At 42.1% G+C, this 17,711-nt stretch overlaps 1 protein-coding gene across 1 annotated transcript; it reads right to left on the bottom strand.

Annotated features, from left to right (window-relative positions):
• Positions 1-14,373: 14,373 nt before the first annotated feature.
• On the bottom strand, positions 14,374-17,295 carry LOC119647181. Its single transcript, XM_038047989.1, has 4 exons — positions 17,277-17,295; positions 16,646-16,773; positions 14,774-16,590; positions 14,374-14,711 (listed from the first exon to the last, which is right to left on the bottom strand). Exons 1-4 carry the CDS (start codon positions 17,293-17,295, stop codon positions 14,444-14,446), a joined length of 2,232 nt encoding a protein of 743 aa, XP_037903917.1. The 3' UTR covers positions 14,374-14,443.
• Between the last annotated feature and the right edge of the window lie 416 nt (positions 17,296-17,711).

Below are 17,711 nucleotides of genomic sequence, written 5' to 3'. Positions count from 1 at the left end.
TGAATTTTATACTAACTGCCCTGGGAATTACAACCAAATAAGGGGAAATGGATGCCGCAATAACAGTAGTTAGCAGAGGTAATGAAAATGAAGCATTGATAAACGACAACCACCTGTAGAACGTTATCACTGATACAGCCACAAACATACTTTCTTCCAGTCGGCAAAAAGGTCGAAATGACTGTTTTGACGATTTAGGCTAACTATGAAACGGAAGAATACTGTATACCGGCAATGACCCACTCACACGCAGGGAGATATTTGGCAGTGTAGCAATTATTGAAGTATCGTGTGCTGACTACTATCTACTTACAAGATATTCTGCTAGGTTGGACAGCACCATACGCCCAGAACATTAGCGGCCAATACCAAACAAGCTTCACTCTAGGCAAATCAACAACAGATCAGATTTTTTCTGTGCTACAAACGATGAAATATGGCCATCAGTTACACCATCTGTTCATCGACTTCAAGACCGCCTATGGTAGCATAGACAACATAAAACTGTACACCGCCGTGAGACAATTCGGTACCCTGAATAAATTAATAAGATTGACAAGGCTGACGCTGAACAATATGCAAGACCATATAAAAGAAACTGGCTCACTTTCAAGAACCCTGTGGCCATGCCCTATTATGAATCGCCTTTAACCTCGTCCTGGAAAAAAAGATTCACGATGCTGATGTAAATTGCGAGATGGCGGTGCTTCATCTTCAAGTCCACCCAACTTCTGGCCTATAATGACTATATTGACACTATGGAAACGAGGTCAGCACCAGAAACCAGGGAAGTAAAAGCATCAGATGGCACTGACCTAATGAGAACAATAAAGATAGGAGGCTACAATTTCGAGACCGGTAATAATTTCCCCTATCTATGATAAGATCAAAAGCACAACTGATAACAGTTTCGACGACGAAACCCGCGCACGATTGGTGACTCTCGAAAGGTCTCATCACCGAATCAAAGTTCTTACTGTACAAGACAATGATCTTGTCAGTCCTCGAGAGAGGAATCCTTCCAAGAATCTTTGGCCTCCTACAAGAGGATGTACAATTCCGTAGCCTACATAACGATGAAATTTAGAAGCCAAATTACAACCGTCTAATTGTGGATAAAATCCGGCTAAGGTTGCGGTGAGCGGGTCACTTATTTCGTATGGGTGACGATGACCCAGCCCGGAAACTTTATAAGGGTAATGTCGATGGTAGAAAAAGTACCGTGCCTTAGATAGAACGTTGACCTAAAAAAAGATGTCAGACAACTCTTAGGGATATCGAATTGGTGGCCTTCGTTGCAAAACCGGAATGTCTAGTAGGCCGTAAAGAGAAAATCCGGGCCCGGGGTGAAAATTATACGCTTCTGGGGTGAAACTTATGTAGACCAACATATTATTTCTCTTTTTACTGAAATCTCTATTCCGGGTCCCTTAGAAAACTCCGAGCCCGGGGGGAAACCCTCCCTTTCCTCCCCCTCTTATCTGGCCTAATGTCTAAAGTTTCTCTTTAAGGAAGGCCTAGACCGGGTACCGGTTGTTGCGCCGTTGACGGTGATGGAAAAAATTAAACAAAAAATGTAATGCACGATTCAAGGTGTTGAACGAATTAGTCTCCCAAGGATATAGATACAGTGAATACTGCCTTCTACGATCCGGAATCCGGAATCCGGAATATTCCGTTAGACGGGGGAGGCGAGTACAATGGGCCACCACGGCCTGAGTGCTCAGAAGCTGTAGCTTCTCCCCACCACACACACACACACACACACACGCCTTCTACGTGGAAGTTTTTAGACGGTTGGAGCATTCCGCGGGTCTTGTGAGAGCAAACTGTGATGATGAAGATGAATTAATAAGGCACCATTACACTGCGAATTTTTAAGTTCTATAATATATTCAATTATTATTATTTGAGTCCATTATTTTAAATGACGAGCACTTTGAAGGGAATAACGCTGATGAATAAAGATTTTTTTTTTAAATAAAATTCTTTCATTCTTTTCTTATTCGGTAGATTTCATTTATATGATTTTTCGTGAAAGTTAGAATCATTGTGTATTCAAAAATTTCTGTTCAGGAATGTATGGATATTTATTGCTGATATAAATATGCTATGATAAAAATACAGTTCCAGTAAATGTAAGACTAATATCAATGTGATGTCTTGTAAATGTAATCAATATGATTATATTATCGTTTACCCAATATAAATTTCGAATTTGATTCTCATTCAACATATTTATTGGGGAATACCTACCTATAACCTACACAAATAATTAGATACTGTGTAGAAAACAAGATAGTCGCGAAAAATTTTTATGATACTCATAGTATATTAAATACGGTACGAAAATTAGTTTTGTGGATTATACCAATTTTCTATTTTATTCTGTTAGAGTTCTTTTTGCCTACGAGAGGGCACCATTTTTTATGAACTATAAAATAGCTAAACCAGCAGGTACTCTCTATAGGCAATCGATAACGTCTATCTATGATACTTGAAAACGCACACAGGGTTCAGAGTTCTCGCTTCCTTCATTCAAACGTAATATGCACACGCACATATGGCAGATGACAATATTCTTAAAGTATATCTTCATTACTTGGAAGTCACTCTCTAATATAGGTAGACCGAAGTATTATAATTAGTTGTCACTGCGTAATTGTCCGCAGGAGTGGCCGGCTCATCTTGATTGAATGCGCCACTTTTCTCGCTCATAAGTGGTCGAGTGGAGTCGAGAGGTTCTCAAATCACCATCTAGGTTACCAAGCCATCGTTTTTTCCGTAAGGTTTTTGGTCGTTACCCATGGACTTCGATGCTTAGGCCAATCTTCGGTAGTGAGCTCCCGTTAACGCGAATTACATGACCACGGTGGATACAATCCCATATTGATCGCGCCTGTCCTCACATCGGTTGTGATCCTGGAATGTTACACCACTAATCTAACTCTAAATCTTCGTTTCCACTACCGACAATCAGTCAGTTGGTAGAGAGGGGCAGGGTGGAAAACAGTGCTGTAGATTTTGTATTTACGGCGTTAGCTAATGCGTGAAATATCTAGCTGGTTTTCGACGAAATAATTTTTGCAATACATCTTTTAGTGTTGGCTTATCCTTAAGTAATACCTGTTCCCAGTTTTTGATGGGGCATTTGTCAATACTCCTCACACTCTAAAACCCTCTTAATACCTAAGAACACTTCCATTACCTATCATCAAGTTACGTTCTCTATTTTTGAAACTAAGGAAATTCGGTATTCACAGCGAGTACGACCCTAGCGCTTCCCGTGAATATGACGGTCAGCCAATCTCTTCAACCTTACGGTATAAAACTTTTTCTGCTTTCAGTTTCATTCATCAGGGCAGGAACAAACTCATCAGATGCTGCCTCATCTCTGCCGTACGAAGCAGTGTGAATGAAAGCGGCTACAGGTACTTTTTGTCTTCGAGTTTACTAATTTATAAACCTGACATAGGTATGAATTATAACGACCGAAAGCGGTGGGAATTCTAGACTAGTCAGGGCCTAGAGACAATAACTTTTTAAATTTTCTTCATCTGCTTGGACCACATAAATCTGAGAAGTGACTTACTTCTTACTTTTAGTGCACAGACCACTGGGTGAATACCTAACTTTTAACACATGTTGCAGATGGTTTTGTTAATCAGGGTAGAGGTTAAACCATTAAACACTGCCTCATCTTTGCCCTGCAAAGCACCTTGACCGAAAGCGGCTTCAGGTGTAGGAAAGAGTAACTCGATCCCAAAAATCAAGCAGATGGAAGACCCAGGACTACTCTATCTCTAAACAAAAAAGGATGTAAAGCTAATTTCTCTTAACTATTTTTGATTCGAATAGTCACCATTTTCAGACGTTGGTACAAATTGCACCCCAATCTTCTATCAAGAGGTAGGGATGTAGCCAAAGCAAAACTTGCCAGAAAAACATTTACTAGAAGTCGATCTAGGTAATCTACACCCCCATTTATCATCGCTGTCCAGGCGGCGTTCATGTCAGGTACTTTGGCATTCTTAAAAAATATAGCAGCAAATATAGCAGCTCTTGCTTTTCACAATTAATCCGCACTCTTGACGTGTTCCAGTTTTTCTTGCAACAATTTAATGTTCGAAGGTTTGTCGAAATCTCTAACCCTTCCTTATTCAACTCAATTACTTGTTCTGCCGGATGAAATTTCTAAGAAGTCCAGACTATCCTCATGATGTTAACTTCGATGCTTACTCATCACGTTCAACGGGTTCTCTTAGAGTATCCGCTCTCAACAAATAGATGCTGATCCCTTATCCACAATTGAAGTCATCATTGCAGTTCCGACCCAACCCAAGACTCGCCGTCGGGTTTCTGGATAAGATCCTTTTCCCATGGACAGGTTTTCAGGTTGGACAGGTGCCGTTGCAAACTTTGAATATCTTACTCTAAAAAATATCCTGCATATCATATGATGCGCCGAAGCGAACACAAACCTCAATGGACAAGTTAGGATATCTAATCTACAAACGTATATTAGCTGAGTCATCGAGATCCGTGTGTGAGGATTATTATATTTGTACGATCTCAGGTCATTTGCCGGTCCTTCTTATCTTTTGGTGATCACGATCGAGTGTATCTTCTCCAAGGCAAGTCTAAAAACCATATGCCTCGTAGTGATCAGAGTCGTTTGATGGTTGGCCAAGAAATTCCAATAAACTCATAAAGAACTGGTCGGCTTTCTAGGTGTCGATGGAAACAGAACCATGCTTTCCAGATCAGGAGCTGAAATGGACTGGCTGGGCTAGTTGGATTTAAACATCTAATAAAGTAGGTAGTGTGTAGCTGCCTATTTTATCGATTTTTGCTGCACGTCTTCAGTCTCCCTAGCGTTCGCCGGGAGTTCGTTTCGGGGGCACCAACTGAAGATCACAAGCCAAGTTACGCCCATGCCATCAAACACCGTGTTCAGAAGCTTACCCATAATTACATTCGAGCGATAATAAAGCATCCATTACTGGGAACCCTGTATATATACAGCCCATAAGACATTCTTTTCTATAGGATTCTACCCGGGCACAACATGGACCCTCTAACATTCCACCATGCGAAGAATCCAACTGAATAATAACGTATCCATTCCATATTGTTTCCTTGCGTAAATATTCATTAAGAAGGTGGCATAGTCGAAGGTACCTTCAATATATTCAATGTTAGGATATCGGCTAATCAATATTTGTCATAAATCCGTGGAGTACTGCTCCCAGGATTTTTACCCTTATGAAATGATCTAGCAGCCTTTCCAGTTCTTTTAATAAAAAGAGAGTTAGCTGCTTCTTCTTTTACTTCAGCCTTTGTCCCGTTAATAAGTGGGGTTGGCTCCTCATGATCGGTTGCGCCATTTTGTTCTATCACTTGCCTGATCTGAATGCAGTCGCGAATTTTTCATATCACGATCCAGCGTATGAAGCCACCGTTGTTTCGGTGGCGCTTTTGGTCGCTTAACATCGATGTTCAGACCATTCTTAGCAAAGTGAATTCTCGTTAGCACGAATTACGTGACTGTATCATCGAAGATGCCTCTCACACTACTTTTCCACGATCGGTGTCATCCCATATCTATCGCAAATATCCTCATTTCGGATGTAATCGAGGCATGTTGCGTTGCTAGTTCAACGCAACATCTTCATCTCCTATACCGCGAGACGCCTTGATGAACAGCGAGAGAGACACGAAGCGGTTTCGACATACCAACCACAATGCGACTTTTTTCAGAGCGTGGCAGAGCAATTTAATCCAACCCATGAATTCTTTTGGTACCAGGTGTCGTAGAGCATACCAGATGAGTTCGTGTGATACACGATCAAACGCTCCGCTCCAGATCCAGAAATGCAATGTAAAGAAAGCGATACTTCTCACGGTGTTTCTCGATGAGTAACAGTGCAGCGTGTATTTCGTTAGTAGTTCCGCAGTTCTTGATAAATCCGGCTTGAGTCACGGTTATTTCAACAGTTTCGCGAATACGGTTGTCAAAAATGCGTTCACAAATCTTCATGATATGGGACAGCAACCGGATCGGACGGTAATTTGAACATTCTGCTGGACTACCTTTCTTTTTCCATATTGGAACTGTGGTGCTTTCTTGCCAGTAAGATGGTTTTGTACCTTGCTAAATAATCCGATTGAAGACCTTACTAAACGACAGTATTGGTCCCAGTTACTCACTTTCTAGAGCTCATTTTCAATGTCGTTAGGCCCTGTTGACTACCCCGATTTCGCTCGCTGCTTCCTCGACTTTACCTTCGTTGACAGGTGGAATTGCTGTCGGCAGTGCACCAGAAAGTGCGGGTTGAAAAAATTCTTCCATTGAAGTCTACTCGAAATATGCTCACCGTCGCGGCTCGTCGATCGGAAAGCAAAGTATCATTCTTATTATTAACGCAACAGCACTGTTTGATAATCTGGTTGGTGTCGGCTTTTGACAAGTCGATACAGATCTCTCTCGTCATCCCGAGTGTCCATTTTATCGTATAAATCTTTGTAATGGACCGCTTGGGTAACAGCGAACTTTTTCTTTGCTTGCCGGTTGACATTCTTGTAAACTTGCCAATTAGCCTACACTTTTTTGTCGAGAAACTTGTGGCACGGATCTTTTTTTCAAAATCGTCATTCCAAAGCCAAGTATCTCTGATAAACCCTTCACCAAACTTGCTTATCACAAGGGTTGCATTGTCCGCTTTGCGCTTCTACATTCGTAACGCTTGGTAATCGCGTACGATCATTTCTTCTTCTTTCTCACGAGAACGCTACTATTTAATACGCGGCGAGCCAGTGCACTCCTCACGTTGTTTTATCGGTGGTTTAATTTGCAAGACACCAGTCAACGACCGATGTTGAGGTGCGATGGTCTCATGGGGAATGGCTTCCTACTTTGCGACAGTGGCAAAATGTCGGCGTCTTATGAAAATATAGTCGATTTACACTATAAAATGTATAAAAATGAGACATTCGTTTGATGAGGCATATATTTATAAGTATAAGGTCATGAGTACTCACAAAATCGCTATACGCCGCCAACCTTTTTGAGTGTTCCAAACCCCTTTTCACGCATATGACCATTAGGATCGTCCTCAATGACGCAATAGTCATCAACAGACACGTTACAGATCTTTGCATCGAGAAGTGGCGAGAAGGTACCATTTTTACTGCGTTCCCGCTCTGTCGCAGCTTTCGGCACGACACCATGACACCATAGCGCAAATATCAATGCGCCTTTTCCGAAGGGCTCTTGCATATTCCCTGATCTTTCCAGTAAGGCTCCTTTCACAGATATACTGTTCCACTTGATTCACTGCGTTTTAGGTTGAGTTTAGGTTGCCTTGGTATTGTCGGTTAAAGCACTAATCTGTTGTGCGGAAGGTTCCAATTCAAATCTCACTGGTGGCAGTACCACTCGAATCAGCTGCCAATGAGTACATGAGTCGCATCAGGGCAATAATCACGGACGAGCGCAACGCTGACCACATTGCCTCCTAAAGAATTTTAAAATGCTGAATTGCACCGTTACGATCTTGGATAGAGTGCTCTAAAATACTTCAAAGCCCCATTTGGATTCTCGACCCAATGATTATTATTATTATTACGTCGTGACACCGAATTGAAACCGTATGGAACCCTATGCTCCCATGACATGAACAGGTTTTATCACGTTTGAATACAGTTCGAATTCATGTGCACAGAGCACGGTTCAGTTTAGGTTTTGACCTCACAGTGAGTGGATATTGTTGATAAGTTGTTAAAAGTTGTCGGGCCTTATTTGGGTGAAATGTTCAGTTCTCGTTCCATTCTGGATGTGTATGTGTGAAAGGGTTTCATTCAGTTCGGTTTGGTTTAGGGGGTAAGGATGAAAACAAATTGAACCGCGTATGTGTGGAACGAGCCTGAGGGTGCCAAAACCTAACGTGCAGACATGTATTTGTTTTGCTTGGATTAATTTACTTACGTCCTGACGCCGTCCAAGCGTCAGGAACCCTTGCCAATTTCTCGGCAGGAGCATCCAATGTGATATATGTATGCAAAACTGACAAAAGTTTACTTCCATTTTTCGGGAAATGAACTCTATTTAAAAAGTTAGGCAAATCTTTTTATCTACTCACGACCTATCTATAGTTATACGAGTCCATCATCTGGCGTGACTTTAACTGAATATTTGGATCCCTTCTCACTAATTAGATGACATATACCTTTCCATTTCAAAGGGAAACCAAACCCATTTTTTCCGTGCAGAATCTACAATACCTTGTTAAGTCGTTAATCAGAGCAAAATTATCGCGTAATCGGGACCGTATATAATAGCTAATGCGTGTAATTTCTATCGCACTTGGAGTAGTTCGCCGCTATTGTCTTTGATAGCTACATGAAATTCATTATCTCTAGACAGTGAAAGACTATCCATCATAATAAATGATAATTCTGCACTCCAGCGTGTAGTGTGATTATTTTTTATTCTCCCTAACTTAAGGGTTGTGCTTCAATTCCATTTTTATTTGGCTTTTGCAGGTCGATTAACGCATTGGCGATCCGAGGGTCCTGAAGTTGCCTGAAAGGAAGTGGCTGTAAAAATTTATTGGGTGGAAAAGTGTGAGCCGAGAGAGCAACATTATTGCATTCCATGTCAGCTTCCTGTTATAAACTGATGGTTTTATCATCATAGATGCGACACCAGACTTACGTTTGCTTCCAGAAAGTTCACAAAATTATAATCAAACATAAGAGGCGGGCGGGGTTGCATCACCTACTCACTGTTAACCCTGAAATATCCTGATGAAGTCTTTGAAATGCTCGCCTTTAGTGATAGCCATCAGTCATAATCGATAATATTTCACCCGAAAGCAACCGATGCATGGAGGGTAAACGGGCCGAGTGCTACCGATAATGTGGTTTGTGGATTTTTACAGCTTCCATTCCCTCATCATCGGTCTATTAGGTTTCAATTGACAGAAGCCTTAGGAGCAATCAGATTGATTACTTCGCCATCAGCAGTAGATTTATGAGTTGTCTCCTGGACGTGCGTAACGGGAGTGCTGCTGACATCGGCCTTGAGAGGAATCACCACTTGATGTTCGATTACGTTCGCTTGCGTGTCGCGTCCGCCACTTCTGGTAGGGTTGTATGATCCAACTGTCGCTCAGCAGGACCCGTTGGGGAGTTCCGTCCCCACGTACTCGAGGAGGGCGATCAGACTTGAGTCTGCAAGGGACTCATCTGAAGTGGCTCTGCCACGAAGCCTCACCGGAGGTTGTCTGGTACCATGGGAACCGGGAGGCCCTCTGAGAGCATATGCTCCGGGAGAATTCCTGGAGGATGTGTTCTCGGCCCGGTTATTTGCGGTTGGCCCCCTTGTGGGAGTTTCATGGTGGTTGTGGTTATGCCTATATCGCGGGCAGAGCTCCTCGGAGCTCAAGCGTGGAGTTGCGCTGTACAACTCGGGTGCCGTACTCCTTAGTTGCGGCAGTGGTGTTAGATAGGCCTCGCATCCACTGGTATGAATGCTGAGCCTGCACTCAGTATAAACCAGGACCACTGTGCTTGCATGGCGGGGCTCTGATTGTGGTCCCAAAATCAATCTTTGTCCGAAGAGAACCGTGGGATTATGCCTTCACGGCAGGTACTCACGTTAAACCCCCAGGACTTTCATGTCGCTTAGCAGGAAGAGTTCTTCTTGATCGGTGGGCAGACGCACTGATGAGCATTGAAAAGCCATCACAAATGCTCTTTTCCCGGGTGCTGCACAGGTCGTCGGCCAAATCCCCAAGGGGGGTTATACGATCTGGCTGACTGTACAATCGTGGAAGCGAATCGATAAACGGAAGGGATTAAAGACTCTATTGACCTGCTCGATACCGAAAGAAATCCCGAGAAGTTCAGTATAGTGTATGACATGCCAAAAGGGAATTTGTTATTGCGCTAGTCAGGGAAACGGAAGGTGCCGTATAACGCAATGATTTGAGTAGTGTATACTGCATCACGAAAGAACTTGCATGTGGTCGCAAATTTCCTGATCCACGATGGTGAATAGCTGAAAAGGAAGAGGAAAGCAAAGAAAATCTCACCCCGGTTCTTAACCGTGTTACGTCCAGTGAAGTTCCACTATGGATGGAATGGCAGGCCTTCGAAACATGCGGACTGATGTTCCAACCAGAAAGAAGAGAAATCATTACAGCCATCAATGTACTTGAATATAGTAACGCCACAAGACTTGACGGTCTCAGCGCAAAGTTATTCATCGCTGCACCTGCTGTTTGTTACTGCATATCTACTACTTCCACTTATAAAGAAACCTTTTGAATCCCACATCTTTCCCAGAAGGTATAACAAGAAGATAGTTAAGATCGCAGAGAAAGTCCTGTTTGAGTGTGGTAGCTGGGGGGAGGGGAGGATTTTACGTGTTCCCTGCCGTCGCAAAGATAATACCTAAAATAATCCTGGAACATCTGCGAGCCGCTACGGTCACGCTGCTCCCAGAGCAGAGGTGAGGCAGCGTCTGACGATCTGGCTCTGCCCTGGTAAGAAACCGTAAAGCCGTCATCGCTTGACATTTTTTGTAAAGTTTGGGTGCAAGCAGTAAGCGAGGGGTGCGTGGATCAGGAAAGAGGGAGTAAGTTGCTCCCCATTTGGTCCGGTCCAGCATTAAGTTGATGCGGACTTAGCACCCCATCATTCTCAAAAAACAATATTCAAGGTTGGATTGAGGTTAATAAGGAGGAGGAACGTAGGGAAAAACAGACATTCTGGAAGTGCCGTTGACGATGTCAATGAAGTGGAAACTGAAACGATGTTTGTCATCGAGGATTATACCAAGGTTTTGAAAGAAGATCAGTAGTGAAAGGGGTTATCCGCCAAGAGAGTAAGGGGAGGATATTGAAGAGAGTTTAAGTGAATCGCATATCTCCTAGCATATTTGCTGACATTCAGTGAAGAAGTTGATTAGGCAAAGTTTAGTCAACGGTGTCAAAGGCTTTAGTGAAATCGGCATAAATAATGTGTACTTCCCATCGTCTATTAAAGAATTTAGCAGTGAAGTTAGTAAAGAACAGAAGGTTTGAAACAGTAGATCGATGTTTCACGAACCTATGCTGTTCTTTCATAATGAGATAACCGAAGTGCGCGATCAGCCAGTCGTTGACGTATCTCTCGAGAATTTTGAAGGAAAAGGATGGGAGAACCTAGTTCGCAGCTAATGAAGGTTCTCCACTCTTATTTACAGTTAGAAAGGAAAACATTAGGAAGCCCATCGGGACCAGGTCCGACGTTAGTGTCAAGATTACCAATGAGGAACTCAACTAAGGAAGGCGCGAGTAGAGGAATGGCGAGAGATTCGGAGCAGTCAGCATTTAGAAGAGACGTATAAAGCGCAGCCATCGAGAGATTGAATACGGATGAGAAGTAAAAACAGAGTCGGCAACGGCAAATATGATGGAAGAAGAGAAAGGTTGGATGGGATTACGGAGATAGCAAGTGTGGACCAAAACGGTTTCAAGTTATCGCGGACAAGGACGGCCTCGATGCTCAACAAATATCTTTTATGCACTTTTTAAAATCGGCTTACTGTCTGACTGTCTGTCTATTTCTCGGTTGTCCACACGGTTCTTTCTCAGGAATGGTTACCCCTCGTGATATTAACTTTGGTGGAAAGATGGCAACTGTGAACGCCCACGCACGCCGTGAGTAGCATCATGCTACGTTGGATTTAAGACGGGATACGCACACTTCTTTCTCGCCGAATATAATCATATGGGATTAAACGTTTCGATTAGTACTTTCCGAATCAGATATTAATTTTTAAGGCGGCCCTAAAAGGGTCACTTAAATTAAAGGGCCATTCTCAGGAGCAACGCACCGAAAAAATCTGAAAAAGTGATGATGATGCCCTATAGGACACCTAACCCCCAAATACCCTACATACATACAAAAGTAAATAATAGGATATTAATATATTTTTAGAATTTGCTAAGAACCCACCTTAAGCTCATCTTAGACCTGTTAAATTAATTCATTAACTACTTAATACAGGCGTTAATATGAAGCATTATACTGGAAAATTTGGTGGAAGTTTAACTATTATTAACAAAGTTATTGCTGGTCAAAGTGACCTCTCCTGAGTCAAATTGGTACTCTCGAAGAGAAGAAATGTCAGTAGCACTTCGAATTAAATTTCGGTTATGTTCAATGAATATCCACTACCAGCTACGTATAAATGAATCCATCGCGTGCCCAAATATTATTAAATAAAAATCAACAAAACGATTCCTAACTAAAGCGCCGAGCTTCCGGTTTCGACTTGTTTAATCGTAGACCTTACAGTGAGGCGTATAGTCATTCTTAGAAGCCCGAAAGGTCCCGGACGTTTTTAAGAATCTTCGTTGTGAACCAAGTTGGGTTAAAAACGGAGACAAATAGGAGAAAAGGGGGTATAACAGGAAAGGAGATTGGACAGGATATTATAAATGGTGCCAATGGTTTGATCACACGTTGAATTAGGTAATACGTGATCCCAATTGATTGGCGCTAAACTTGACTTGAGACCGTCAAAGTTGGCTTCGCGGAAATTGAACTTAACACGTTTAAGCGCAATTTCGGAATTTGAACAACGGAGCTTCGCTTCAAATTCAAGTGATTTGAGCATCAATTTTGACGCAAGGAAATATATAGAGGTGGCGCTCGGAGAGGATGAAAAAAATATCGGGAGTACGGTTCAAGAAGTTATTTGAAGTGTTGAAATTCAAGGCAGAACCAGTGTTCATAAAAAAATGAGAAGAAGGGAAAAAATGAAAGAGGTTGTTGGAAGGAATAGAAAGGCAAAGATGGTTAGGCCACGCGAGTATGGGAGGTTAAAATCTCCACAGTGGAAGAAAGGGAGGGAAGGGAATGTTACAGTAAAGAATTCCGACAAGCTGTCAAACAATTCTTCTTACAGCTGAGAAGGGCAGGGAACGTACATACAAGATACAACAGGGTAACCCAATCATAAGGTGAGCCAGTGGAGGAAAAGAAGGATTCGGCGCGGGATTGACTTTTTATTGCAATTAGATATTAACAAACGGCCAGTGGATTTCCATAACGCAGCCTCCGGGGAGTTACGAGTTTCGTTTTTAATCGTCAAGCCAGATTTCAGAAATATAAGTTTTATGATATTGCGGAGCCAAAGCGGATATATTGATGGCCAGCTTCGTTCTTAGGCCCCTTACATTTTGATAAAACAGGCGGACAATGAACACAAAACCAGTTGCTTTGATCGGGGGGACAGGCCAGCAGCCCTGAAATTTACCCGCGAGCTGGTCGCTTGTACGGCTTAATGAATACACAAGCCAGAAAGAAGGATTGCCGATTGAGTCACATTCGTGCGGATAAGTGACAAAAGAAGCTATCACTCGATCTGGTTTGGTGTCTTTTGTCAGTCTGACACAATATAATTGAGAAAGTGAGCCAACATTTTATGTACTCCAGTACCTCGTACAAGGAAGTGGTCAACGCTAGCCTGAAAAGAAACCGTTGTTTTGGTGAGAAGACCACCTTTAACTCGAGGCCACTGGCACGAGTGGATGAAGTGCAGGGTTTAGATCACTGGCGGAAAATGGAGGGGTTTGGACAGTTGTGTTGCAATTGGGAATCTGCAGAGGAGGCTTCTTACATTGGTCCGTTGAAGGCGCGCGGGAGTGAGACTGCATCGGAGACTTTTCGGTATTGCTCTGGTCGCCAGCTGCGCAGCACATGGAACCATTGCTACTCGAACGCTCCAAGCCTTGGGTAAATCCTGTCTGCGTCGCATCATCAGTATACACTGGCCTGATACTATTTCAAACGAAGAATTTGGTGGACGCATAGGCCCGTCACCCGTAAACGATGTTATCACGCAGTAGTGTCACACATGAAGTAGGGTCTATAATTACATTACTACGCAATCAATGGAATCCACTCTCCCAAAATGCCCGACAAATGGGTCGCCCGAAGAGGACTTGGCGCAGAACAGTACCGAAGGAGTGCGTTTTGGAAGGTGGGGGGGGGGCGGGGGGGGGGGGGGGGAGGTGCGATGGCGCGTAAGTGTGGGCGACGCGCTATAATCCACCAAAGGGTAAATGGCAACCATATAAAGCTGATAAGTAAAAGCAGAACGGTAAAACGTATAATCAAAGTAGATCTTTCTTTAAAAATGAACATAATTCATTGGATTTCGAGTTAAGCTCACCTAATCGCGTAACAGAAAAAGATTCATTGATTTGTTTACGGAAGCTAATAATCAAGGGTCCCAAATCTGTTGCTCTGAAAATACTAATTTTTAACTTATCAATTAAAACTCTTTGAACTTTATTCGAAACCTGAAATTAACAAAGTAAAATTTATGTTTGATAATGGTGAAATAACTTTCTTGGATACTAAAAGAAAGAAATCCAGCAAACTTTTATGCTCGACTGTTGAGAACATAATAATCTTCATTTGACTGGACAGCACACTCCAATTTATCACTTTGTATCGTCAACTGCGGTACACTTCCCTCAGATAATATTTTCGGTAGAGGAGGTGGAGAATTTGTTTGAAGTCGTTCGAAGTTCAAACTATCTTTACGTATCGTGGTAGCCAATTGGCTGGATATCACTTCATAATCTGAAACTGTGTACTCGCGGGTGCTCTCTGTACTAACTGAGGACAGTCGTCTATCAGAGATATTTCTGAAAGTGTAGCAAGAAAATTAGTTAGCAGAAATGAAATATCTAAACCCAAGTGACCCTACCGTTTAATTGAATTCATTCCCAAAACTTTGTCAGATTTACTTTTTCCTTTGGGAATAATGGGAACTTCAGCCGTATTCTTGGCCAGTATCACGATCCGTTTGGTTCCTTTCAATAAGGCGGGGTTGAATTGGATAACACAGAACATGGTAACAGCTCCTAGAAGGACTGCAGCCAGTATACTTACTACAGACCAAACTAGTGCCGTTTTACTTTCTGGATCTAATAAATCAGTTTCGTTGCAGTCCACTTCCACAAGATGGGACCGACAGTTCAGAGGAGTCATTTCAGCGTCGTTTCCCTTAACAATGCAAAATATATAAACAGCTCCTAACTCAAGACCCTGTATTGTAAAATTCTGCATTTCCAGCTCTACACATCCTAAGTTGTGTTCTGTATAATGATTCTGAACTTTGTTGAAATCCTTAATTGCAGGAGTGAACCAAACAATTGAAAAATCTTTTGCAGGTCTCTCGATAGTTATCTGTACTGCTCTGGATGAAACCTTGGAAATATTGAATTTTATGTCCATTTCCTTGACATACAAAATCGACTTCGAGTCACATGATCCAGGTGTGCATATATCCTCTACATGATCCTCACATACTATTTCTGTTAGACTGCTTTCTTCGGGATCTTTCGTTGAAGTGGATGCAGGAATCTGGGTTGTTGTAGAGATCGTTGGACCCTTAGTGGTAGTTGTTGAAATGGGGATAAACATCTCGGTAGTGATCGTAGTGTTTGGAGTTGATATAGTTGACGATATTGAGCCTTCTGCTGTAGCTGTTGTTGTTGTGATCGCATTAGTTGTGATTGTAGTGGATGATGTTGAACCCTCAGTACTAGTCGTTGAAATGGGGCTAGACATCTCGGTTGTTGTAGTGAACGTGGTGTTTGCAGTTGGTGATATTGAGCCCTCAGCAGTAGTTGTTAAAGTGGGCCAAGGCATCTCGGTTGTAGTTGTGATCGGTTTAGTGGTACTTGTGGTCGATGATATTGAACCCTCAGTAGTAGTTGTAGCTGGAAGAGTCACGAAAATATCTGGGTGCAATTCTTTGCCTGCGAATTCAGGAGGGGATGCACATTTTGGGTTATCAGCGTAGACACGTTCATTTTCCGTTATAAGTTTAATTAAGGGTAAAAGTTCATATGTACAATTCCAAGGATTTCCTCTAAGTGTAATTGTGAAGCGTATATAGCGCTCAACCATCGGTTCAAAAACCTCATCTGAAACTTTTTTCAGATTATTATTCTCCAAGTATAAGGACGCAGGGCCTGCACGGTTCACTTTGAATGTTCTAGGATGTAGTGAGCTGATTTTACAATCAGTTAAATTTAAAATAGATGATGGAGTTACATTTTGGAATGTACTCTCATTAATGGTGTCACCAAAGTTGTTATTTCCTAAATCCAACGTTTGTAATTTTGGTAACAGGAGGCTTCCAAATAACTCATTCGGCGCATGCAAGTCTGAAACACCATGGATTTCGATTTGCTTAATGTTATTTTGTATTCCATCTAAGTATTCTGTGGAAAAATCATTGACACTGTGATCTAGTTTTAGATTCGTCAGTGATGTTAAATGGTCAAAAGATCCTTTTTTCAAGAAAGCAATACTAGCATAAGAAATTTCAAGCTCAGTAAGTTGTCTGAAAACGGGTGATTTGAATGCATCGCTTTCAATTGCTTTTAGTTCGGAGTTACTGATGAACAATTTCTTCACATTAAAGCCTCCAGTAAGCCAGTTTTTCTTCAAGGCGGAACCGGGAAATGTGATGTTAAACAGGGTTATTTCTATGACACCTCCGCACCATCCGCTCTAAATGAATGTGATTGTTTAGTTACGGAAATATTCAAAATTTTGTCCACCTTACAGCTTGTGGGCGTATAAAGCTCAGTACATCATCAATAGGTACCACTATTGCAACTAACACTACATACGTGGTGGCTACACACCTCTTTGTTGCTGACTTGATTCCTCGCTCCAATTCGTTTAAATGATCTGAAAAAGAAGAAAGTCCCTTTTAAAAGATGTCAAATATCGCAAAGCTGTTCGTGCAATCTGTACAAACGACTTCGATTGGAAATTTTGAAACTTTTTCATTTTTCTCGAATGACGCCAAAGTGGTGGTGGTGCATAGGAAGCCAACCGCTCTAGCGACGAGTATGCCATTTATTATAAAGTTGGATTTCTTTCTAATAAGTGTAAAAACTTCTGAAAAAGGGGGCATTTAACAAACTGATAGTCGAACAGTAATGGAAGTGACTTCACCATGCCTACAACTGAACCATAGCTAGATGTCTCTTACGAGTTTTGTGATAAGCAAGATGATGGCAGAAGAAAACAGGATAGATGAAAAGAGTAGCGAAAGTCGTTAACGCAGGGGCATCGTTCTCAATGCTCTTTGAGGTGGAGGCATACTCCGTGGTTTTTTGCGAAGAAAAAGTGAGACTCCTGTCTAAGATAGATTTCCAGTTAAAGCAGTCTCCATCTGAGACACTAACCTTTAACGGTTCGACACATTACAACAGGTTAGACAGTCTAGGAGCACATAACCCGTCATTCAGGACGCCTCAGCTTTTTTGTCATTTCTCCCATTCCGTTCCACATTTCACGTCTTGTTGCCTTCCCTCGCTCCGGAAAGGAAATATTGATGACGCCGAACCCACCATCTACAGAAGAAGAAAGGCAGACAGCTATTGTGAACGACCGTAATTTCCTAATATTGGGCAGAAAAGTTCAAGATTGCCCGCACCCACTAAATAATTCGGTTATTCGGTAACCAAACCCGCCTCGCCTACAACTGAACCACGGTCCTATATCTTTTACGAGCTTTGTAATATACCCCTTGACCCAATCTCACAAGGTTGCGACTAGTCCTCTATTTTCTTGTTTTTTTTAAGTGCGTAAAACAAAACCTTATTAAATTCGGTTTACTG

The sequence above is a fragment of the Hermetia illucens genome, chromosome 1, assembly GCF_905115235.1.
Source record: "Hermetia illucens chromosome 1, iHerIll2.2.curated.20191125, whole genome shotgun sequence".
Taxonomy (NCBI): Eukaryota; Metazoa; Arthropoda; class Insecta; order Diptera; family Stratiomyidae; genus Hermetia; species Hermetia illucens.
The sequence above is the reverse complement of the archived record's forward strand: the minus strand, read 5'-3'. Positions and strand labels throughout refer to the sequence as shown.

Bases quoted from the DNA above. Each gene is read 5' to 3' on its own strand.
- LOC119647181 (XM_038047989.1), bottom strand. The intron at 16,591-16,645 runs GTAAGGTGGACA...ACATTCATTTAG, and splicing joins GCTTTATACGCCCACAAGCT to AGCGGATGGTGCGGAGGTGT. The intron at 14,712-14,773 runs GTAGGGTCACTT...CTACACTTTCAG, and splicing joins GGAATGAATTCAATTAAACG to AAATATCTCTGATAGACGAC.